This window comes from Apodemus sylvaticus, chromosome 9, assembly GCF_947179515.1.
Source record: "Apodemus sylvaticus chromosome 9, mApoSyl1.1, whole genome shotgun sequence".
In the NCBI taxonomy this organism is placed as follows: Eukaryota; Metazoa; Chordata; class Mammalia; order Rodentia; family Muridae; genus Apodemus; species Apodemus sylvaticus.
Genome location: NC_067480.1, coordinates 68,872,106 through 68,896,361, shown reverse-complemented (window position 1 = coordinate 68,896,361; position 24,256 = coordinate 68,872,106). Strand labels below are relative to the sequence as shown.

Sequence of the window (24,256 nt, the reverse complement as noted above, 5' to 3'; positions counted from 1 at the left end):
TTTTTAACAGTAATAAAATGGGTAAAGAACAGGTAGGAAGAAAACCATAAAATTAGACGGAAATTTTATTTTGTTTAAAAAATATGGTTTCCTAAAGCTCTATGTAACTAAAGTTTATAGTCATGTGGTGTCAGAAAGCTCCAAAGGCTGCGGGGTTCACAACGGCCACACTGAAAATGGTAGCATGAAGTAAGATCCTAAAACTCGTCTACACTCCAACCCAAGCTTTAATATAATATTTTCACCTGCCCAGATGATACCATCTGACCATCCATGTCCTTGTTTGTGGTTTTAACATTGACTTCTGACCTCACTGCTTACTCTGTGAAATAAAGGAATCTAGTTACTGGACTTGAGTAGTGGGAGAAGTACGCAATGAGAAGATGACTGAAAACTGTAGTGTGTGATATTTAGAAAGAGGAATAGAAGGATACATTTTAATGCCTATTTCTCCTTCCCAACAGAGCCTGTGTTGATTCGAATGAAAATGGGGACTTAAGTAAATCTGCTGTGTTGAGAAACTACAAAGAGGCCCAAGAATACAGTTCTTTTGGCACAGCTGAGATGCTGAATTACTCTGTTAATATTTATGATGATGGAAACCTGCTCTCCATTGTGACCAGTGGAGGTATCTGTCTCAAATTTACTAGTGAGAGATAGTCATGCAGTGACTGAAGGATAAATTCTTGCAGCACAGAGAGAAGGCTCTAGTGAATTCTCTATAGAAATTTTTATTGAAGGACCAAGCCTAGAAATTTTTTGATTTTTTTTTTTTAAATTATCACTGTGTAGAAGTCGTTTATAAATAAACACAAAACCTTAACATCTGAAAATCCATGAATAAGTATGAAATTATTTTACTTGCAAATACTAACCTTTGAGAAAGAAATTCACCCCTAACTATGGATATTTATATAAAGAGAATCTCATTATAGTATTCTATGTAAGTTTTTAAAAATTGGCTACTAGATATTTATACTACTAGGTAACTGTAACTATCCAACACAGATATTATGATGTGAAATATTACATAATCAAAAAGAATATATACAGAATGCTGAACTTGAGTTTAAGTGAAAATATATCCATCATAAAATGCTTGTATAAAGTAGAAGAACAGTCTGAATAATATTGTGGGTCGCAGATAGGCTTGGGTGTTTTTATGCTGAGACTGTAAAAACAAGTGGAAATACCGTGCTGCTTTTAGGATTGGGTGGGTGAGGAGAAAGGAGAATACAGTAAATTATGACTCTTAAAAAAGACCAGAGAGATGGCAGTTCAGAAGAAAATAATGAGGACACGATGTAATTACAATACAATAAACATATACAGATATTATAACGATATTTAATATTTTCTGTGCTAACATTAGAAAACCCAATAACCTTAATTTTATTTTCCAATTTTATTTTCTTGATTTTCATTGCTACATTCTTTGGACCATATGGGGATATTTGCATTACATCACAAGTGATAAAATAGTTCCAGTTTCTACATGATTTATCCTTTTTCCAATTACATAAATTGAATAAGCTCAGTTTTTATATGAGTAACTCAACCTTATGAGCTTTTTTTTTTTTTTTTTAAGATTTATTTATTATATGTTAGAACACTGTGCTGGTTTCAATCACCCCAGAAGAAGACACCAGATCTCATTACGGATGGTTGTGAGCCACCATGTGGTTGCTGGGATTAGAACTCAGGACCTTAGGAAGAGCAGTCAGTGCTCTTAACCGCTGAGCCATCTCTCCAGCCCATGAACTTTTTTCAATGCATATTAATTCATATTTATTGTCAACTCTACAGGTTAATATATTAAACAGCCATTTACTTTCAATGAACCCTAAGTTATTTGGAATTTTTAATTATATAAATAATGCAGCAATGAACATTTTTGAATGTCTTGGTAAATATGTTTATACTTGTCTGTTGGATACTGCTAAATTCATAAGTATGCCTCTTCAGATTTCTCGAACAAGAACAGAGTGTAGTATATTCTAAACTGTTGTCAAACCTCTAACATCTTAGTTATGTTACAAAGTACACAGAGATACTTCATTGTGACAGAAATTTGTAATTCTAAGATGACTGATGAAGCAAAATGTTTTTATCCTTTGTATGACTTGTGGGCATCCTTTTGTGAGATGCCTTTTCACATGTTTCACCTATTTTACTTGGTGGACAGGGTGTCTCCACTTATTTTCTTTGCTGTATTTGGAAGATTTTTTTTTATATACTTTAGATAACATGTTACTTGTGAATTTTATGTATTACCAATACTCACTGTCTTCTGGCTTACATTTTTTTAACCTTACTACAGAGTTATATCCAGGGTAGACAAAAAACATAAATATGTAATTGAAATTTTTTTTGTTTGACTTAAACATGAATATATTTGAGATAATATTACATATATAATTGCAATATATTTTTATTAAATTATTTTGTCATAATGCACATGTTGAAATGATTTTCACATGTGATGACATTTTTTGTCATCTTAAGCACAAACATCCTATTTCTGTCTATAGGAGCTCATGGAACCCATGTAGCGAGTATAGCTGCGGGGCATTTTCCAGAAGAGCCTGAACGGAATGGAGTTGCCCCTGGTGCTCAGATTCTATCCATTAAGATTGGTGATACAAGGCTAAGCACCATGGAAACAGGCACAGGCCTCATCAGAGCTGTGAGTGTCTAGGACTTCTTGATGTAGATTAATAATTTAGGGGATTAGAAACTTATATTTATATAATGCTACTGATTTATCAAGAGTACATTTAACAGTAGTTTGATATACAGAACAGTATTTTTAGAGCAGACCAATGTTGATTAATTCATCTTAAATTTTTTAAAGCTGCTAGGTGGTGGTGGCACTTGCTTTTTATCCCAGCACTTGGGAGGCAAAGACAGGCGGATCTCTGAGTTGGAAGCTAGTGGGATCTGCAGTGAGGTTCAGGACAGCCAAGGCTACACAAGGAAGCACTGTCTCAAAAAAGCAACAGCAAAATGTAAAGTTAAAAATTTCCAGGAAAATGTTTCTTGACTTAAAGTCTTTATAGAAAAAAAAACTTTATACTCATTGTAGTAAATTTCCTAGCAAACTTTTTAAGATAATTTTTAAAAATATATAACTTGATCCAGTACTCAAAAAGAAAATTAAAGCCCTTAGTAAATTTAATATTTTGTATATTTGTTTGTCGTGTAACTTAAGTACCTTTAAAATCTAAGCAGAATCATTGTATTGCCTCTACCCATTTTCATCTTTGGTTCTTACATTCTGTAAAGAATAGTTTCACTTTTAACTGGCAGTTTACTGAACTTGTTTGTTCCCTTGCTACTTTTTGGCTTTAATTACTGTATGCCTAGAAATACTTTATAAATTGGAATATGATTAGTCTAGGCACTGTAGGATTATAACTATTGCCTGGTTAACCTGTTTCTAAAAATGACTTCCTAAACCAGATCCATAATCTTTTAATAGATGATAGAAGTTATAAATCATAAGTGTGATCTTGTCAACTACAGTTATGGAGAAGCAACTCATTGGCCAAATTCTGGGTAAGTACCACAGAGTTTTATCCAGGGCAGACGAATTTCAATTCTGTTCTGTGACAGATCGTTTCCTAGGGAACTAGCATACATAAGACCAAAATTCAGATACCATCAAAGTACACATTGGTGAACCAGTGAGTTTAATTGGGGTCATTTACAGAAGTATGGGTGAGAGGGTATTTACAGGAGCAGAAATACTCAAAGACAGACAGGTGGACCAAAGTCCTATCAAAAGGGAAGCTTTAACAACCTAGAAGCTATTGTTTATTGTTACCAAATGGTTCACTTGTTTTTTGCAGATAATTGTGATAATTTCTTGTGAAATATTTTTTATTGCCCTTGTAATATGTACCCTGCCAGTTTTCACAGTTTCTTTCTATAGTGCACTTTTACCCCTTGTCATCTCATTGTCTTTTTCACACGAGTGATATTTTCTCCTTTGCCAGTTGCTTATTTTCCCCTCTCCCTCTCCTTTCTCTCTCTGTCCCTGCCCCTGCTCTGTGTGTGTGTGTGTGTGTGTGTGTGTGTGTGTGTGTGTGTGTGTGTGTGTGTGTGTGTGTTTCACCTGTGCATAGCATCAATGGAGGTCAGAAGAGGGCAGTAGATCTACTTGAGCTGGAGTCACAGACACTTGTTAGCCACAATGTTGTGTGTATTGGTAACTGAACTTGGATCTCTTGTTACATATCACACTGGATTTTGCCAAACCCTTTGAAGCTGGATGATTTATAATCTCTAACTCTTGATTAATCTAACAACATCTCCCTTAACTAATGCCAGTAAACTTTGTTTGTTGTCAATCTTTAAGTAGATTTCTTTTATTTTAAATTTCTTAGGTTTTCTACTAGTGTCTCCCCATCCCATCTCCCATGTAACTTTGTCACTAATGATACTAGCTAGCTTTTTTAGTCAAATGCATGCAGAAGTCATTTCATTGTTTTGGTTCCTTTTGTTTGCTTTTCATTTTTCTCTCAATGTTACTACTTTACAACCCCTGTTAATATTTTAATGCTCTGTAGATTTGGGGTTTTGTTTGGTTGGTTAGTTGGTTTGGTTTGTCTGTTTTCTACATTAGATTTTTTTTTGTTTGTTAGCTTGGTTCTTTTGAGATAGGATCCCACTATTTACTCTTGACTGGCCTGGACGCCTCTATTGAGTGAACCATATTGAACACGAATTCATAAAGCTACTTCTCTTACTGCCTCTGGAAAGCTGGAGCTAAAGGTGTTCACTATCACCCAGGCTATTTCTGATGTTATTCTTGCATTTAATCTGATTTTCCACTTCCATGAAACTCAATTACGGTGTACCAGTTGGCATAGCACTCTGTCCTACTAAAAGCCTACATGTCCATGTAATTACATAACTGAATGTACCTGATACACATCTTCTCATTTAAAGCTACTGTCAGTTACACAGCTTGGAATCAATGTGATTTGTTTGGTTATAAATTAAATATGGAAGTTGTATTTGCTCAAAGTAATTTCTTTTCAGGAGAATTTGTGAAGTAATTAATGAAGCAGTCTGGAAACATAATATAATTTATGTTTCAAGTGCTGGAAATAATGGTCCATGCCTTTCTACAGTGGGTTGTCCAGGAGGAACTACATCCAGTGTAATAGGTTAGTAGTAAGCTTTACAATTTCAGAAATAGGTTTGTTTAAATACAAACAAAACAAGAGACTAAAGAAGGAAAAGCACAAATTTGAGATTAGCCCATGATACTAGAGAGACCCTGAATCCAAAAATATATAAAATAAACAATAAACCACTATTTAATCTAGTATTATATCCTATCCTGTATATAAAACACTGAAGGCCCAGGTATTTTCAGTTGTTTTACATTGTGACAGGAGACATCTATAGAGCCAAATTATATAAACAAACTTTTATTATGTTTTAAGTAAGCTTACAGTTTGTGGGCTGCATGTGTCCTGTGATCTGTGGGCTGACATACCTTCACATAGACCTTAAATGTGTTCCTAGGAAAGTCTTAGGAACTGTGTTACCTAGAATTTATTGTAATTTAGGAAAAGTGGATTAATAGAAATATGTGCACACATTTTGGCAGGTTTTTTTGTTTTAATTCACATGATAATCCTGGAAAGCAGTATACATAGTATACATATATATACATAGCCTTTGTTTCTGTATTAAGTGGTTTCCCTTAACATTTACAAGAGAGAGAGTGCTAATGTATATATTAAGTATAATGTATTTCACTGGGAATAAAATTAGGATGCAGGACATGAATTGTGTTCCCCTTTGTTAATGGCAAAATCTATCCTAATAGGTGTTGGAGCTTATGTTTCTCCTGATATGATGGTTGCAGAGTATTCACTGAGAGAGAAACTACCTGCAAATCAATATACATGGTCTTCTAGAGGCCCAAGGTAAGTACAAGTAATTATTGGAAGTAATACATGTATTTGATTAAACTTTGTACTGTTGGGAAAGGGACTTGTAGAGAATAAATATTGATAGCCTTGTTTTGAGCAAAGTTGATATTTAAACTTTGGTAAAACAAATGTTGTGCTTTTACAGCGGATCATAGTAACAGATCCTATGTTCATTTTTAAGTTATAAACTACTTTGAGCATTTTGGGTGAGATCTGTAAACAAATTCATTTTTGGCGGGGTGAGAGGTTCAAGACAGTGCTGGGATTAAAGGCGTGCGCCACCACTGCCCGGCTTGCAAGCAAATTCCAATTGACAAGATTTGGTTCTTTAACATCTGCACCATATGTGTCTGAATCTAGGAACATTTGTCTTAATAAGAGATTATATAAGTCTTAATTTTTAATAATACCTCATTAGGACATCAGTGGGTACTGTGGCACCTGATAAAAATAAAGTTCATTTTAATTCATCCCTTTATTTCTTCAGAGATGATTTAGAAGAATTTTGATTTTGATTCAGCAATTGACATTGTCAGATGGTAGGACAATAGGAATAATGGTTAAACCCATTCTACAGGAGGTGGTCATAATCTTGAAGGATTTATTGAAATGTTAAGATACAGGAAGAAGTTGTATGGAGTTAGAGATAAGCAGGATTTGGTGTAGAACTAATTTACTATACTAAACTAATTTCATAAGTATCAGGAAAGTTTGTCTTGACCATCATCATAGGCTGCCCTCCATCCATCTGATGTCAGTAACAATAGCTATGGATGAGAATCCAAAGTATGGGCTGAAGCCATGGCTCAGTAGCTAAGAATACATACTAAGAACAGAAGACCTGAATTGAGTTTCTCACACATGAGTCTGGCAGCTCACAACTGGCTGCAACTCACCAGAGAATCTAATACCTCTGCCCTCCAGACAGACAAACAGTTACTTACAGACACAGACAGACAGACAGACACACACACACATACACACACACACTTAAAAATAATAAAAATCTTTAAATTTTTCAAAAAAATCCTAAGTTCACAAAGGTTGTATGTTCAATTAATAAAAAAGGTTTAAGTTCAGTTAATAGAAAAGTTAATTAAATTACTTTTAAATCTGATTTCTAAATTACAAGTTTTATGTTGAAATTTAAAATGGAATTAAATTTAAAATAAAAACAAAATATTAAGGACTTATTTAAGCCAGCCTTTGCAAATGTCACTTGCTGTAGAAAATGGAGTTTCTGTTGATGATTGGGATACAGTGCAGTGATAGAATGCATACTTAACATAAGGACTTAGATTTGATCTCCAGCACCAAAACCAAAACCAATGCACAAAGAATTATTTTAGTAAAATCTACAATAAACTAATTGATCTAATAATTGAGTTTGTCTTTATCTAGTATATAACATATGAAATACCTTAGCAGATATTTAGTTAAATTATCAAGGTATAAAGTACAAGATGTGGCCTAATGATTACTATGAAAAACATTTGATATTGCTCTCTGAAAAACTGTCCTACTTCTTCCTTAGCATTGAACATGAGATATATAGATCTGCTTTTGATTTCTTGGGTTCTCTATTGCAGCTGAAACTTCAAACAGTAGCATATGGGAGCCTTTTTGCAGGAATTGCACCCCTACCTACCACAGTGTTTGGTGTCAGTTATTCTCCATGACTACCCTATTCTTGCCATTTTTTAAATTGTCTTCAAAACCAGTACTACATGGACAATATGTATGACACTGCCTTGTTCTGCTGTACTCAAGAGGTAGCCCAGGCCTTGGACCACAACTATATCAGCTTCTGTGTGCTAGCTCTAGAGAAACATTTCACATGCAGTAGTTTTATTATTGTTGTTCTATTATTATTATTATTATTATTATTATTATTATTATTATTTTACATCCCATATCTTGATGCCCTCCCTGTCCCCCCTGATAATACCCCTTCACCTCTGATAGAGTGCCCAACCCCAGGCATTCCTCCTCCCTGATGCATCAAGACTCTACAGGATTAGGCAAATTCTCTCCCACTGAGGCCAGACAAGTCCTCTGCTACAAATGTGCCCTGGGCCTTGGACCAGTCCATGTATATTCTTTGGTAGCTTAGTGTCTGGGATCTCCCAAGGGTCCAAGTTAAGTGACACTGTTGGTCTTTCTATGGGGTTGCCATCCCATTCAATTCCTTCAGTATTTCCCCTAACTCTTCCATAGGGGTCCCTGACTTCAATCCAATGCTTGGCTGTGAGTTTCTACATCTGTCTTAGTAGCTACTAGTAGAGCCTCTCATAGCCAGATGCTCCTGTCTGCAAGCACAACATAGCATCAGGAATAGTATCAGGATTTGGTGACCTCCCATGCTATGGATCCCAAATTGAAGAGGTCACTTGTTAGCCATTCCTTCAGGCTCTGTTCCATTTTCACCTCTGAATTTCTTTTAGACCAGAACAATTTTCAGTCGAAAAATTTGAAGGTGCTTGGTGAGGGCACTGTCTATATACAAGAGGTAGTCACTTCAGGTTCCATTTCCCTACTGTTGGCCATTTTGGTTAAGGTCACCCACATTGAGTCCTGGAAAAATCCCCCATTCCAGGTCTCTGTAACATTTTAGGGGTTCATCCCACCCTTGGCAGCTGCATATTTTCATTCATAAAGTTGGCCCTCTGGGCTTATCTCCTGTCTCTCCCTATACTTGGTACTGCACACCACCTCTCCCACCCAGCTCCCTTCCTCCCTGTGCTTTCCCCTGGTCTTTTTGTTCCTTATTGAAGTAGGATGGAAGCATCCTCATACATGTCCTTTTGGGTCTGTGTCACCTCACTCAGGATATTTTCTAGTTCTACCCATTTGGCTGCAAAATTCATGATATCCTTTTCTTTAATAACTGAATAGTATTCCATTGTACCATATTTTTATCCATTTCTGATTTTGTTAAATTGGATACTGTCTCTGCCTTTTATTTGCTTGAGGGTTTATCTATCTTGTTGAATTTTTCAAAGAACCAGCTCTTGATTTTATTGATTCTTGTATTGTTTTCTTTCTTTCTAATTGACTGATTTTAGCCTTAAGTTTAGCTATTGGGGGTGTTTGCTTCTTTTTGTTCTAGAGCTTTCAGGTGTGTTGTTACGTTGCTAGTATAGGATCTCTATAATTTCTTTATGAAGGCACTGGGTGGTAGGATTTTTTTTCCCCTCTTAAGACTACTTTCATTGTAACCCATAGGTTGGGTATGTTGTACATTTATTTTCATTGAATTCTTGAAGGTCTTTTATTTCTTTATTTCTTCCCTGACCAAGTTTTCATTGACTAGAGAGTTTGTGGGTTTTCTGTTGTTTCTGTTTTTCTTGAAGTCCAGCCTAAGTCCATGGTGATATGATAGGATGAAAGTGATTATTTCAGTCTTCCTGTATCTGTTGAGGTTTGTTTTGTGTCCGATTATATGGTCAGTTTTGGGGAAGATTAGGCAAGGTGCTGACAAGAAGTTATATTTTTTTGTTTTGGGCTCAAATGTTCTGTAAATATCTGTTAAATCCACTTGGTTCATAACATCTGTTGTGTTCATTGTGTCTCTGTTTAGTTTCTGTTTTGATGACCCGTTCATTAGTGAGAGTCAGATATTGAAGTTTCCCACTATTGTGTGGGGTTCAGTGTGTGTTTTGAGCTTTACTAAAGTTTCTTTTTTACGAATGTTGGTGCCCTTGCATTTGGGGTATAGATGTTCAGAATTGAGACTTTATCATGGAGGATTTTTCCTTTGATGAGTAATGACATTTGGTTGAAAGTCTATTTTATTGGATATTAGAATGGCTACTCCAGCTTGTTTCTTGGGACCATTCACTTGGAAAACTTTTGTCCCACCCTTTACTCTGAGGTATTGACTATCTTTGTGGCTGAGGTGTGTTTCTTGTATGCAGCAGAATGGTGGATCCTGTTTACATATCTAGTCTGTTAGCCTGTGTCGTTTTATTGGGGAATTGAGTCCATTGATCTTGAGAGATATTAATGACCACGGATTCTTAGTTCCTATTATTTTGTTGTTGTTGTTGGTGGTGGTGGTGGTGGTGGTGGTGGTGGTGGTGGTGGTGGTGGTGGTGGTGGTGGTGGTGTTTCTCTTCTTTGGGGCTTGTAGTGAGATGATTAATTTTCTGTGTTTTTGTAAATGTAGTTACCCTTCTTGTGTTGGAGTTTTCCTTCTAGTATCCTCTGTGGGGCTGGATTTATAAAAAGATATTGTTTAAATTTGGTTTTTTCATGGAGTTTCTTGGTTTCACCATCTATGGTGATTGAGAATTTTGCTGGGCATAGTATCTTTGTGGTGTCTTAGGGTCTACAAGACATCTCTGTCCAGGATCTTCTATGTTTTAGAGTCTCTGTTGAGAAGTCAGGTATAATTCTGATAGGTCTGCCTTTGTGTGTTACTTGGCCTTTCTCCCTTATAGCTTTTGCTATTCTTCCTTTATTCTGTACATTTAGTGTTTTGAGTATTATGTGATGGGAGGATTTTCTTTTCTGGCCCAATCTATTTGGTGTTCTGTAAGCTTCTTGTACAGTTTATGGCCATCTCTTTCTTTTAGGTTAGGCAAGTTTTCTTGTGTGATTTTTGTTGAAGATGTTTTCTGGTCCTTAGAAGTGGGAATCCCCTCCCTCTTCTATTCTTAGGTTTGGTCTTTTCATAGCGTCCCAAATTTCTTGGATGTTTTTGCACTAGGAACTTTTTACACTTGGCAAATTTTTGACGAATATGTTAATATCTTCTGTGTTATCTTCTATGCCTGAAATACATACTGTCTTCCATCTCTTATATTCTGTTATTCTGTTAGTGATGCTTGTGTCTATAGTACCTGATGCCTTTTCTAGGTTTTCCAGCTCCAGGGTTGACTCTATTTGTGATTTCTTTATTGTTTCTATTTCCATTTTTAGGTCTTGTATCATTTTGTTCATGTCCTTTACCTGTTTGCTTGTGTTTTCCTGTTTCATTAAGGGATTTGCTCCTCTTTAAGGGCTTCTACATGTTTTCCTGTATTTCCTTGTATTTCTTTAACGGAATTATTTATATCCTCCTTAAAGTCCTCTATTATCTGTCTTTATGAGATGGAATTTAAGATCAGAACTTGCTCTTCATGAGTGTTAGGGTATTCAGGGCTTGCTGTGGTAGTAGAGCTAGGTTCTGGTGCTGCCAGAAGCATTGACTTCTGTTGATTACATTCTTGAGCTTGCCTTTGGTCATCTGATTGTCTCGGGTGTTAACTAGCATGGGTGTCTCACATTGAAGCAGGCTTGTTTAAAGGCAAGTGGAAATGTGTGTCTTTGATTAGAGGAGTCCTCTTGGGAGACAGGCAGGTCTGTGGGGTCTGGGAACAAGCACAAAGATCTTCCAAGAGTGAGTGTAGATGTACAGATAAGAAGGGATCTGGAATATGCAGTGTTTTTTGTTTTGTTTTGTTTTTTTTAAGGAACTCCCACCTACATGTCATCTTGATTCACATCACTGTAATGAAGCCTTTGAGGGTTGTGATGTTGCCCTCAGAACTCCCTTCCTTTTGTCCCAGTATAACAGGTTTCATTTTAAAAATGCTAATCTCTATGAATTACAGTTGCTGCTTTAGCATCAGCCTGAATATTATTCTGCCTTGAAACTTCTTATGCAATCAACCAGGCTTTGAACTTACCCTAGTCATGCTTCACAAAACAAATATTCCAGCATGGTTCTTGGTCAATATCATAAAATTGGCCTCATTTCATCCTAGTTCTTGATACAATGTTTATTCCCCTCTGAAAACTCATAAGCCCGGCCTCAACAGTCTACATTTACTCAGCACTTTTATCTTTCAAGTGCCCACAAGAAGATTCCACTAAGCTTTTCCCATAGTATTCAGTGTTTTTTTTTTTTTAGCTTAAATTTCTAAATATCTTACATATTACTCCATTCCAAAGGCTTAAAAGCCACGTAATAATTTACCACAGCAGTGTCACCATTTCTCAGTACTAATTTCTCTGTTTCCTTTTCTGTTGATAAAAGACCCTGACAAAAGCCACAGAGAACGGTTTTATTTTAGCTCACAGTTCCAAGTAAGGTCCATCAGACCAGGGAAGTCAGAGGTTCAGAAGCTTAGGCGAACAGAGAGGAATACATGCTTCTTTGTAGTGCTTAGTTCACTATTTTTATTTCAGGGCTCTTCCACAGGAAATGGTGCCACTCACCTTTAGGCTGAGTCTTCTATTAGTCACCTACAAACATTCCCACAGTCCAACAGTTATTCATTATGATTCTAACCAAGTGATTCTAGACTGTCAAGTTGACAATTAAAAGTAACCACAGAAAATATTTTTCCAAATTTTAAATGTTTGTTGGTTTTTCATTAAACTCATTTTTAGTCTAGCAGTTTAAACAATTAAGGTACCTTATGATTAGCTACTTTACAGGATAGTGAGAAATTAGTTAAAAAAAAATAGGAAATTATTACATTTTTGACTCTTTGTAATTACTTTCTTCTAGTTGCTTGATGCCTAGTGATCAGTGTGACTGTTGGTTGATACCACAGATATTGTGAGCAGGAATGTGAAAATTGTCCCTGAATCTTTACTTCTTTTATATAAATTTATGAATGACATTATGACATTATGAAGAACATAGTGTTATTTTTGGTGATATTATCTACACACTGTTGTCTATCAATAAGTGAATAATTTTACAGACTAACTGCACTTAGCCTAGTCATATTTCAAATAGGTTCTAAAAGCACTGCCACCAACCCATTTGTGTATAGGTGGAGTGCATCCCACTTTGTAGGGAACTGAAATCAAGTCACCCTAGTGTTCTTAGCTAGGAGTTTAAAAAAAAAAAAAACAAACCAAGTATCACTCACTGTGGGGAAGAATCATGGTAGGAAATCCAACAATCTCTGGAGAAATAACATGTCCTTTATATCTTTCCTTGGGACAGAAAATAGAGCTGTGATGGGTGCTATTGTGATCTTGCAGCTGGTAAAATAACTGATTAAAGGTGCTCACTGCCAAGACATACAACTGGAGTTTAATACCCAGGTCCCACATAATGGAGAGAGCCAAATCCTGTAACTTACCTTCTGACCTACATAGATATAGCATGATACCAGCTTATGCCCCACACCCAACAGCGTATCTTTCTATTTCTGTCTCTCTTCTCTTCTTCCCATCCCTCCCTTCTTTCCTCCCTCTGTGTAAGCTTGAACAAACACACACACAAAGTACAATTTTACAGTTCTTTAATGTGCTAGGTGGTGGTGGTGTTGCATGCCTTTAATCCCAATACACAGGAGACAGAGACAGTCAAATATTCTGTGTGGTTAAGAAAAATCTGATCTGCAGAACGAGTTCCATAATAGCTAGGGCTACACAGAGAAACCCTCAAACTTTAAACTTTAGAAAATTTAACATTATGTATAAGGTGATGATATGCTTTTATTAGACAACGTAAAATTTTTCTGGTATAGGTAAAAGAAATACCCTCATTAAGGGGTTAGAGCATTCAAATAGCTGACCCCTATGCCTTTCTCATAAACATAGATAGCTGTACACAGACATTTCACTTAAAAGGAAAAAAATAAGTGTGTTGAAAAATTAGCAATGTTTAGTCATTTTTCTTCCATTATTGCCTCACAATAATATCTTTGTGTTTTCTTCTGTCTTTTTTTTCTTTTATAATAACTGCAATTATGATATCACTTAGACTACAGTTGGGACCTTTTAAAGATTATTCATGCCCAGCTATCCTCCCCTTTTTCTCTTCAGTGCTGATGGGGCCCTTGGTGTGAGCATCAGTGCACCAGGAGGTGCTATTGCTTCTGTGCCTAACTGGACATTGAGGGGGACTCAGCTAATGAATGGGACATCAATGTCTTCCCCCAATGCCTGTGGTGGCATTGCCCTGGTCCTTTCAGGTAAGCATATTACTCTCTTCTTTACTGTAGGCTATGCTTTCTGAAGTTCTCATGGTGAGAGTGTATACAGTAGAAATGTCCTGGACACAGAGTAAGATGTAAAGTAGAAAATGATTCATGGGATAATAATCTTTTGAGTGTATATTCAGTCATTCAGGAAATAAGATCTATTGACTACTATTAATGATTATTAAATAATATTTTAGTTCTGGAGATAAATCAATGGATTGAACATCAAAAGTACTTTGGTGATACAGGATTTGTTGTAAAAGTCACTGCATTACCAGGTGTTGAATGCTGTGTAGTATTAAATAGAGTGTCACCAGGTCACTTAGAACTTGGATTTCTGCCTCAAACTGTCCTTCTCTAGTCTTATCTCCCACCTGCCTCTTCTAGTTCACTCCTATTCTGACTGTAACTTTCTGGTCTGCCCAGTATGGGTGAGGCACTGGGGAGTACTCTGCCATTAATCCCCAGTCAGTAATCACCTGAGGGTGAGTCAGACCTCCAGGACAAATCCCTGGCTACTCATTTTTCCTCCTTCAAACTCACCAAATATTTCAAGGTCATACGTCTCTCTTTGAATATTCAGCTCTCTTGCCTGCAGATCCTTTCTGCCATGTTTCAGATTTGAAAACTCATACATTCTACAAGAATCAGCTCATTACCAGCTGTTCCTAATAAACTCGCATCTTCCTGGATTCTCACATTCTCATGGATGTGATAGCTTCCTTAGCTTGAATCATGGAGTATTTTGAATCCAGCCCCGCGTCCAAGCACCACTCTGTTGGATTCCATAGCTGCCTGCAGCCATTACGAAGTGGGTTTCTGGAACAGAAGCTGAGGGATGGATACAGAAGGGGCGAAAAGAAAAATGGTCTAGACAATATTCACTGATCAAAGCCGGAAACTTTAATGGCGCCAGACCTTTTAACAGTTTGGGCAAACCCTTCCCCCTCCCCCCACTGCAGGCTGAGTTCCATGGGAAGTTGTCTAGCTTCTCTTGGAGGTCCTTGTCTTGACTGCTCCCTCAGCTGGGTGGGTCACCTGCTTAATTCAGGAATTCCTAGACCTGGAGGAACAATGAACTTAACCTTTACTTCAAGCACTCCACCCTAGGTGGAGCAGGATCCTGGATATCTGGGAGAAGTTAACCTTGACCTTAGTCAAGTACACTCTTAGCTCTCCACCCAAGGATAAAAATTCCTGCTTTAACCTACTTCCCTATTATGTCCTAAGGGCAGATTCCTGCCCTAAGCCAGGGATTGTCCTTGACCAAAGTCAAACTCCAACCAAGTGCATAACTACCCCAATATGGCTCTGTACATTTATTAATATTTTTTGGTTGTTTTGTTTTTTGCATATTACAGTATCTTAATGGTAACATGTTTGAAGGATTTGAGGACAAAAATAGTATAGTTTTCATCCATTAACAGTAAGTAATATGTTGGCAATAGCCTTCTGTGTTTGAAATCTGGCTATACACTGTAATCACATAGTACATAGTTATTGAAGTCTCTGATCTGCTGTGAAACATGTCAAGTGTTTTTGATTTGTTCAAGTTCCACTGGTAATTATAAAATATAATTGAGTTGAAAATTGCTGTTTCAAACCATAGTGCAGAATCTGATATTTTAAAGAAAATGCCATTAGAATGCCCCTAAAGTGCCCGCTCGGTACATCCACATAGCCTGCATCAATGTGATTGCAGGTTGGCAATGAATGTTTTTCTTAAAGTATATGTGTGATGCAAACAATTTAAACAACTGTTTAATTTTTAAGAAAATATTTAGAAGTGAATGTTAAAAGAAGACAGAAGAGCATACATGTTAACATCTTGAAGGGGGAGTGTTTCAACTAGTGAGTTCATTAACATTAGTTTCTTAGGTGTTTGCTTGTTTGTTTTTAGGACTGAAAGCAAATAATGTTAACTATACTGTTCACTCAGTCAGAAGAGCTCTAGAAAATACTGCAATAAAAGCTGACAATATAGAAGTATTTGCCCAAGGACATGGAATTATTCAGGTACTGTTGTCTGTATACTAAGATATATTGAGATAATGTTGTAAATATTGCTCTGTAATGGTGATTCAGCATGTCTAAATTCTAGATGTGGCCATTATAGAACTATAATCAAAAAAGGCACAAAGACTCTTTGTAGATAAAGGAGATTAACTGCATTTAAGTAAAAGAAACATTTAGGGTGTGTAGAGATTAGAAATTCAAAGTGATAAAAGTAAGCATTGCAAATATCAGGCATAAGTTATCTTAGCTCATGGGAAAATAACTGAATGCAGACTGAAGTGGAAGATCATCAGAATGGTATTTTCTTTAAAAGCGTAAATTTACCTCTTTTTCTTTTCTTTCTTTTTTTTTTTTAGGGTTTTTTAAATTTTTTTTTATTTTTTTAATATTTTTTTATTCGATATATTTTTTATTTACATTTCAAATGATTTCCCCTTTTCTGGCCCCCCACTCCCCGAAAGTCCCATAAGCCCTCTTCCCTCCCCCGTTCCCCTATCCACCCCTTCCCACTTCCCTGTTCTGGTTTTGCCCTATACTGCTTCACTGAGTCTTTCCAGAACAAAGGACCACTCCTCTGTTCTTCTTGTACCTCATTTGATGTGTGGATTATGTTGTGGGTATTCCAGTTTTCTAGGCTAATATCCACTTATTAGTGAGTGCATACCATGATTGATCTTTTGAGACTGGATTACCTCACTTAGTATGATGTTCTCCAGCTCTATCCATTTGTCTAAGAATTTCATGAATTCATTGTTTCTAATGGCTGAATAGTACTCCACTGTGTAGATGTACCACATTTTTTGCATCCACTCTTCTGTTGAGGGATACCTGGGTTCTTTCCAGCATCTGGCAATTATAAATAGGGCTGCTATGAACATAGTAGAGCATGTATCCTTATTACATGGTGGGGAATCCTCTGGGTATATGCCCACGAGTGGTATAGCAGGATCTTCTGGAAGTGAGGTGCCCAGTTTTCTGAGGAACCGCCAGACTGATTTCCAGAGTGGTTGTACCAATTTGCAACCCCACCAGCAGTGGAGGAGTGTTCCTCTTTCTCCACATCCTGACCAACACCTGCTGTCTCCTGAGTTTTTAATCTTAGCCATTCTGACTGGTGTAAGGTGAAATCTCAGGGTTGTTTTAATTTGCATTTCCCTAATGACTAATGATGTTGAGCATTTTTTAAGATGCTTCTCAGCTGTCTGAAGTTCTTCCGGTGAAAATTCTAACAAAGACAACTGGGAAGACAAAATCAGAGTCAGGATATTCTGTGCTGGGGTAGATATCCCACAGAGATTTCACAGTATGACTAGACCAGGCATGGGACTACAAAACAGGTGTCCATCTTCTCAGTCAGGGACTTCTGGAGATAGGAGAACTAGACAGGCAGAAAGAATATCCTGACATGAAGATATCCCCTAGCATTTCAAGTTTTCAAGACAGGGTCTAGTTTTTCAAGACAGAGTCTTTGTAGCCTTGGCTATCCAGGAATTAGCTCTAGACGAGGCTGGCTTCAAAACATAGAATTCTCCCTGTCTCCCACGTACTAAGATTAAAGGCATGGGCTACAACTGTCCAGCTGGTTTGCCATCTTAACTTGGTATTGATGTAGTTTAGAGAAATGAATATAGAAATTAGCTTTGCTACAGCTGACATTTAATTGGTTAATAATTTGTAATAAAATAATTTCTTTACCTACCCATTTACATGTTACCATTTATATTCTTTTAGGTTGACAAAGCTTATGACTACCTCATTCAGAATACATCATTTGCTAACAGATTAGGTTTTACAGTTACAGTTGGAAATAACCGTGGTATCTACCTCCGAGATCCTGTTCAGGTGGCTGCTCCTTCAGATCATGGTGTTGGCATTGAGCCTGTATTTCCAGAGAATACAGGTAAGTACTAGGATGGCAATAAGCAGAAGCATTTGTATTTGTGGCTTAAATGAATGGTAAATTAAAGAAGAATGCTGCTTTGGTTGTCTAATGTTCTAAAGTAATGGTTAGCTACCTTCCTAATACTGTTATCCTTATTGCATGCTGGGGAATCCTCTGGGTATATGCCCAGGAGAGATATAGCAGGGTCCTCCGGAAGTATCATGTCCAGTTTTCTGAGGAACCGCTAGACTGATTTCCAAAGTGGTTGTTCCCTCTTGCAATCCCACCAGCAGTGGAGGATTGTTCCTCTTTCTCCACATCCTCACCAATACCTGCTGTCTCCTGAGTTTTTAACCTTAGCCATTCTGACTGGTGTGAGGTGAATTCTCAGAGTTGTTTTGATTTGCATTTCCCTAATGATTAATGATGTTGAATATTTCTTAAGGTACTTCTCAGCCATCTGAAGTTCTTCAGGTGAAAATTCTTTGTTTAGCTCTGTACCCCATTTTTTAATAGGGTTATTTGCTTCTCTGGGGTCTAACTTCTTGAGTTCTTTGTATATAATAGATATTAGCCCTCTGTCGGTTTTAGGGTTGGTGAAGATCTTTTCCAATCTGTTGGTTGCCGTTTTGTCCTTTTGACAGTGTCCTTTGCCTTACAGAAACTTTGTAATTTTATGAGGTCCCATTTGTCAATTCTTGATCTTAGAGCTTAAGCTATTGGTGTTCTGTTCAGGAACTTTTCCCTGTGCCCATGTCCTCAAGGGACACATGCTCCACTATGTTCATAGCAGCCTTATTTATAATAGCCAGAAGCTGGAAAGAACCCAGATGTTCCTCAATGGAGGAATGGATACAGAAAATGTGGTGTATTTACACAATGGAACTCTACTCAAGAATTAAATACATTGAATTCATGAAATTTTTAGGCAAATGGTTGGATCTGGAAAATATCATCTTAAGTGAGGTAACCCAATCACAAAAGAATACACATGGAATGCAATCACTGATAAGTGGATATTAATTAGCCCAGAAGCTCTGAATTCTCAAGACACAGCATATCAAATGATACCCAAAAAGAGGGAAAGAGAGGGCCCTGGTTCTGAAAAGAGTTGATCCAGCATTGTTGGGAAATATCAGGACAGGGAAATGGGATGGGAGTGATTGGGAAATGAGTGGAAGGAAGAGGGCTTATGAGACCAATGGGGAGGGGAGAACCAGGAAAGGGGAAAGCATTCAAAAAGTAAACAAAGAATATAGAAAATTAAAAACAGGGTAAATACTGTTACCCTTTAATAGTTCCTCATGTTGTAGTAACTCCCAACCATAAATTTATATCTGTAATTTTGTTAGTTACAAATTTTAATGAAATTATCTGTGTTTTCTGATGGTGTTAGGCAGCCACTGTTTGTCATGACCCAAGCCACTCACTGTTCTTAGGAGAAGATACAAATTGACAAGTGATTATTTTTAAACAATATATTTGATGGAAGATATTAATTAGGGATCCCAGTACCACAGCAGTTCAATCAGCATCTTGATAATAAAGGAAAAGAGTAGGCCCAGAGGCCTTCAGTGGCCCATAATTTTATTAAGCCTATAATATAATTTACAGATTAATTTTCTGTCTGTATCTCATTCCTTGGATAGAAGACAGAGCTTTAAGTGAGTGTTGGAAGAAACACAATAGTGCGGAGGTGAGGAAACTGTCCTTTTATATCTGGCAGTTCATTTTGGTCAGCTGCTTGATCTCCATATGCAGTGATACAAAAGATCCACTAAAGTGTTTATAAGGTTTAGCAGTGTTGGATGAAAGTATGTGTGAATCACAAGAAGATTCTGCATTTTTGTTTAAGTTATAATTTGGGTGTGCTATCTAATATATACAGTTGTCTGAACAAAATTTTCTTGATAGAACATAGAACTTCCCAGGAAAAAGAAGAAATACTGAGTTTAATTTTTTATTTCTTATTTTTATTTTTTTTTTAATACCAGAAAACTCTGAAAAAATATCCTTTCAGCTTCATTTAGCTTTAACTTCAAATTCATCTTGGGTTCAGTGTCCCAGTCATTTGGAACTCATGAATCAGTGTCGGCACATAAACATACGTGTGGACCCCAGGGGCTTAAGAGAAGGGTTACATTATACAGAGGTATTGTCACATCTATTGTTTTTCTTTTCTCTTTGAAATGTTTTAAAAGGTGAAAGTAAACAATTCCTGATATCTTTTCTCTCTCATCAAAAAAACAACTATATACCATTTCACTTGCTAGATTTTCTAGCTTTTCTGGATCTCTATTTCAGCAATGTGAGATCTTCTGTGAAGAAGGCTGGGGAAGATACAGATAGCAAAGCCATTTTGATCAGGCTGCATAACTAACTTTCTTAGTTATGCAGAGTAGCTAAACTTGTGCTGTGGCTAACTTTGCCACATATAACATTTGCCACATTTAATATTTGTTAAGCCTGGCAGTTGTAAATAAACTCAGAATAGTCTCATCTAACTAATCTTTCTGCATAAGTATTTATAATACTAAATTTTAGTTTGAGGTAGAGAGTAATTAAAATGCTTTTTTTTAACTTGATACCTTATTACCTGTTCATCGCAGTCATGATTTGCTCTGTGCTTGTTGGGATTTATGTGAATTAATGTCAGTAATCTACTATAATTACTGTAACAGTAATTAACTGTTAGACCTTTAAATTTTTTAAAATTAGATAATTCTGTGCTTACATTACACCTTTTACTTCCTGTTTTGCAACTTTTTTCATGGATGTTGAAACTTATTATTCTTTCTTCAAGGTATGTGGCTATGATATAGCATCCCCCAATGCAGGTCCTCTATTCAGAGTTCCAATCACTGCAGTTATAGCAGCAAAGTAAGTAAGATGTTTAGCTTATTATTACATATACATTGTCAATGCCTCTATGTAATACAGTATTGATTTTTGGAGGATTGCCTAGGAGCAAGTAGCTAGAAAGATTAGGACAGAAGCAAGTAACTAACTTTACACCCTTTGCACTCTTCTTGTGTCTTTGATTATGCTCTTCTGATGCTTCTCTTTACTTTCTATTTCCAGCCTTATTCTTTCCATCTTACATATCCTGGAATACTATTACTTCCTGCTTCAAACACACCAGGAGCAGTCCTCAAGGATCATGCTTGCATTCCTTAAAAAAAGCCCACAAGAATAACCTACAATTACAGTCCCAGATGGTTTCCTATCACTGAGTATACCAAAGTACACATTTTTAGCCATCTCCGTCTCCTGACACTCATGGTTTCCTCAGTATTTGTGCATTTGTACTATTGGTTCCTTTGCCTCATTTGCCTGTCTGTTAAATAGTCAACTTATTTCTGGACATTCTAGATGAGAGGAGTTTATTCCTTCTACACTTTAACACTTTTTTTTTTTAAACAAGCTCCTGGACAGTCTTCAGCTAATGTATTCCAATTTGCTTTTTAATTTAATATATCATTTGATTGCAAGCTATATTTACACATTCTAAATTAATAACCTTTGGTGGGGGTTATTTGTGTTAAATAATAATTTATGTAATAGGCCTTAGCCAATGAAGCCTACAGGACAAAATTGATGAGATTAAAATGTGGCACGCACATGGGAAAATTATATTACAATTAAATTCTTCGTTATATGTTTTGTGTAAGTTCAGTGGGAGTTTAGACAAGACTTTCAACAATCTGCAGGCTCATTCTTAAGATCTAAAGCATTCTTTTATTTTTCTCTAACAATTCCATTCTGGAGCTTGCTATATTGAATGTTTTTTTCTCTCCCTACCAGCTGTTATAGAGCAAAGAAAAGGTTATTTTTTTTACTCATTGGAATATTTCTAGCTACAAATAACAGTACCTCATACATAGTAGGTACTCATTTCTTATTTGTAAAATTAAATACAATGTAATTGCAACCTGCATTTTATTGCCATAACACATAGTTACCCATTTAATGTTTACATTTCTTTGATTGCTTATGGAAGTAGTTTGTCGTTGGAGCACTTTGAAGCTGCATATGGGGACTTAATTTATTAAATGTTTTACTCATACATCTGTAAGACTATTACTGACACAAAATATAATTCAACTTTAACATTCAAAAATCATAGCTGGGTGTGGTGGTACAAACCTTTAATCCCAGCACTTGGGAGGCAAAGGTAGGCGGATCTCCTGTGCCTTACCTTTGAGGCCAGCCTGGTTTACCAAGGGAGTCCCAGAACAGTTGGCAGATACACAGAGAAACCCTGTCTCAGAAAATTTTTATTTTTTTAGAAATCGGAGATGAGAGTCTGAATTTTGTAAAATTCCTTTAACAGAACAGGATAAGCTTTTTACTGTTTCTGTTACAAAGTATAAAAATAGGTGAGTAGATCATCTGTGTGCTGCTGTCAGAGGTTATATCTACTGCTGTGTTACAGAATGAGGTAGTATTGTGCTTACAGTTGATTACCAACTTACTGCAAGTTCCAGGGTTTTTTTCTAGCAAACTGTTCTCCTGCCTCTGTTGGTAACATCTAGAGTGTTGATGAGTTTATTGTTTGTATATAGTTTTATTTTTAGAATATCGTGTTTAATTTTTCTTTTTAATTTTCAGAGTACATGAGTCATCACATTATGATCTAGCCTTTACAGATGTACATTTTAAACCTGGCCAGATTCGAAGACATTTTGTTGAGGTTCCTGAGGGAGCAACCTGGGCCGGTAAGTAAAATTTGTTTGTTTTCTTTTCATTTTTTAAGTCTCTTGTTTCTAATAGACCTTTGGTAAACTGGTTGTGATATGGTATTGCTGTGTTGAGTTCCTGCTAAGAGTTCTCAGGAGTTACTCTTTGTATATTCTATGTCTATACTAGGCCCTTAGGAGCACTGCTTCTAGAGGACTTTTCTATAGAATACCTTACCAAAACTGACTGACTTAGAAAGAGGTAGAATGAAGTTACAGGAAGACCCTGCTTTGGGGAATGCGTCTCGGCTCAGGTGCAGGCTGCTACTTAACTTGGAACACCTAGTGCTTCCTACCCTCTTCTGTTTTGTTGTTGTTGTTGTTGGTTTTGGCTTTGTGTTTTTTTAATAGGTTTTTGTTTGTTTGTTTGTTTGTTTCTTTTGGTATTTTGGTTTTTTGGATTTGGTTTTTTCGAGACAGGGTTTCTCTGTATAGCCCTGACTGTCCTGGAACTCACTCTGTAGACCAGGCAGGCCTCAAACTCAGAAATCCGCCTACCTTCTGCCTCCTAGAGTGCTGGGATTACAGGCATGCACCACCACTGCCTGGCCTCCTACCCTCTTCTGTAAGAATAGACAATTATAAAGTGCTTCATCTATGTTAAGGTAATCTTCATACTCTTTAACAGTTTGATGTACTAAACTCTTAATAGTTGAGCATATTCAGTGGCAAAAGGCTATTTACAGCTATACTTGTGAGTTGTCATTGTAGGCTATTTTACGGTCAAGTTGTCAAATTCCCTGTTGCAGTATGTACATGAGGCCTATTGGAGTTGTATACCTCAGGGCTCTGATAAAATTCATTAATAGTAGTACTAAAGAGTAAAAATCTTACCCACAGAAATTACTTGTTTCTACCTAGCCCTTGCAGTTTACTCAGAGTCTGTTTTCTTTAATTAAAAAAAGAAAAAGAAAAATACTTTGTTAGTGATAAGAGTCAGCAAAAATATTATCAAAACATTATATATGTACTCGAAGCAATTAATTTCCCCTCTGTGCTTTGCTCCCTGGTCTATAAGAATCAAAATGAGCCAAACGTCATTTTGGTGCCCTTAAATTAAATCAAGTGTTCTTTAAATGATCTTGACTCTTCGTGACTTTGGTTTACCTCTGGCCATGCAGTACAGTAAAGCTAAACAGGTGTGCTTCTAGTGGTGATACTTTGGGGAAAGAAGTAGAAATATATACGTGAGTAAGCTACGATGAAAATTTTGGCATGATAAATAGGGTTTTCTATAATTTGGGCATTAACTCGCTTTCCAATTAAGAGAAAGGATAGTTTGCTTTGTTTTTGTTTTTTGTTTTTTGTTTTCCCCCGAAGTCCTGGTTATAATTGTGTATATAGCTCAGTTTTGTTCTTCCCTAATGTCTGTAGTAAGGATTGTTGCTTACTTAATAATGGTTTATTTCTTACAGAATATCATCTATACACATACTTTGTTCTTTGTTTCACAAAACTTACAGCTTTCCTTTGAAAATACCAGTTGAGGGATTGGAGAGAAGAATGGTTAAGAGCACTTGCTGCTCTTCCGAAGAGACCTGGATTTGATTCTCACACCTACACAGAGGCTCCCAATCATTAATAACTCCAGTTCCAGAGTACCCAATGAGCTCTTCAGCAGGCACCAAATATGCACATGTTGTACAGACATACATTAATGCAAACTCCCATATATATGAACTATAAATAAATCTACAACATAATAAAGAAAATATTATTTTATTTTGTATTATTAGC

At 36.5% G+C, this 24,256-nt stretch overlaps 1 protein-coding gene across 5 annotated transcripts in view; it reads left to right on the top strand.

Moving 5' to 3' along the window:
- Positions 1–24,256, top strand: part of Tpp2 (tripeptidyl peptidase 2) — a 78,962-nt gene that overhangs the window by 27,156 nt on the left and 27,550 nt on the right. For all 5 annotated transcript variants that reach the window (XM_052192127.1, XM_052192128.1, XM_052192126.1 and 2 more), the window contains exons 6-16: positions 465–628; positions 2,532–2,686; positions 3,482–3,558; positions 5,047–5,174; positions 5,846–5,945; positions 13,725–13,873; positions 15,783–15,898; positions 17,630–17,798; positions 19,775–19,932; positions 20,584–20,660; positions 22,392–22,498. In XM_052192127.1, the coding sequence (XP_052048087.1) occupies positions 465–628; positions 2,532–2,686; positions 3,482–3,558; positions 5,047–5,174; positions 5,846–5,945; positions 13,725–13,873; positions 15,783–15,898; positions 17,630–17,798; positions 19,775–19,932; positions 20,584–20,660; positions 22,392–22,498 (1,400 nt within the window). The remainder of the gene's footprint in view (positions 1–464; positions 629–2,531; positions 2,687–3,481; positions 3,559–5,046; positions 5,175–5,845; positions 5,946–13,724; positions 13,874–15,782; positions 15,899–17,629; positions 17,799–19,774; positions 19,933–20,583; positions 20,661–22,391; positions 22,499–24,256) is intronic.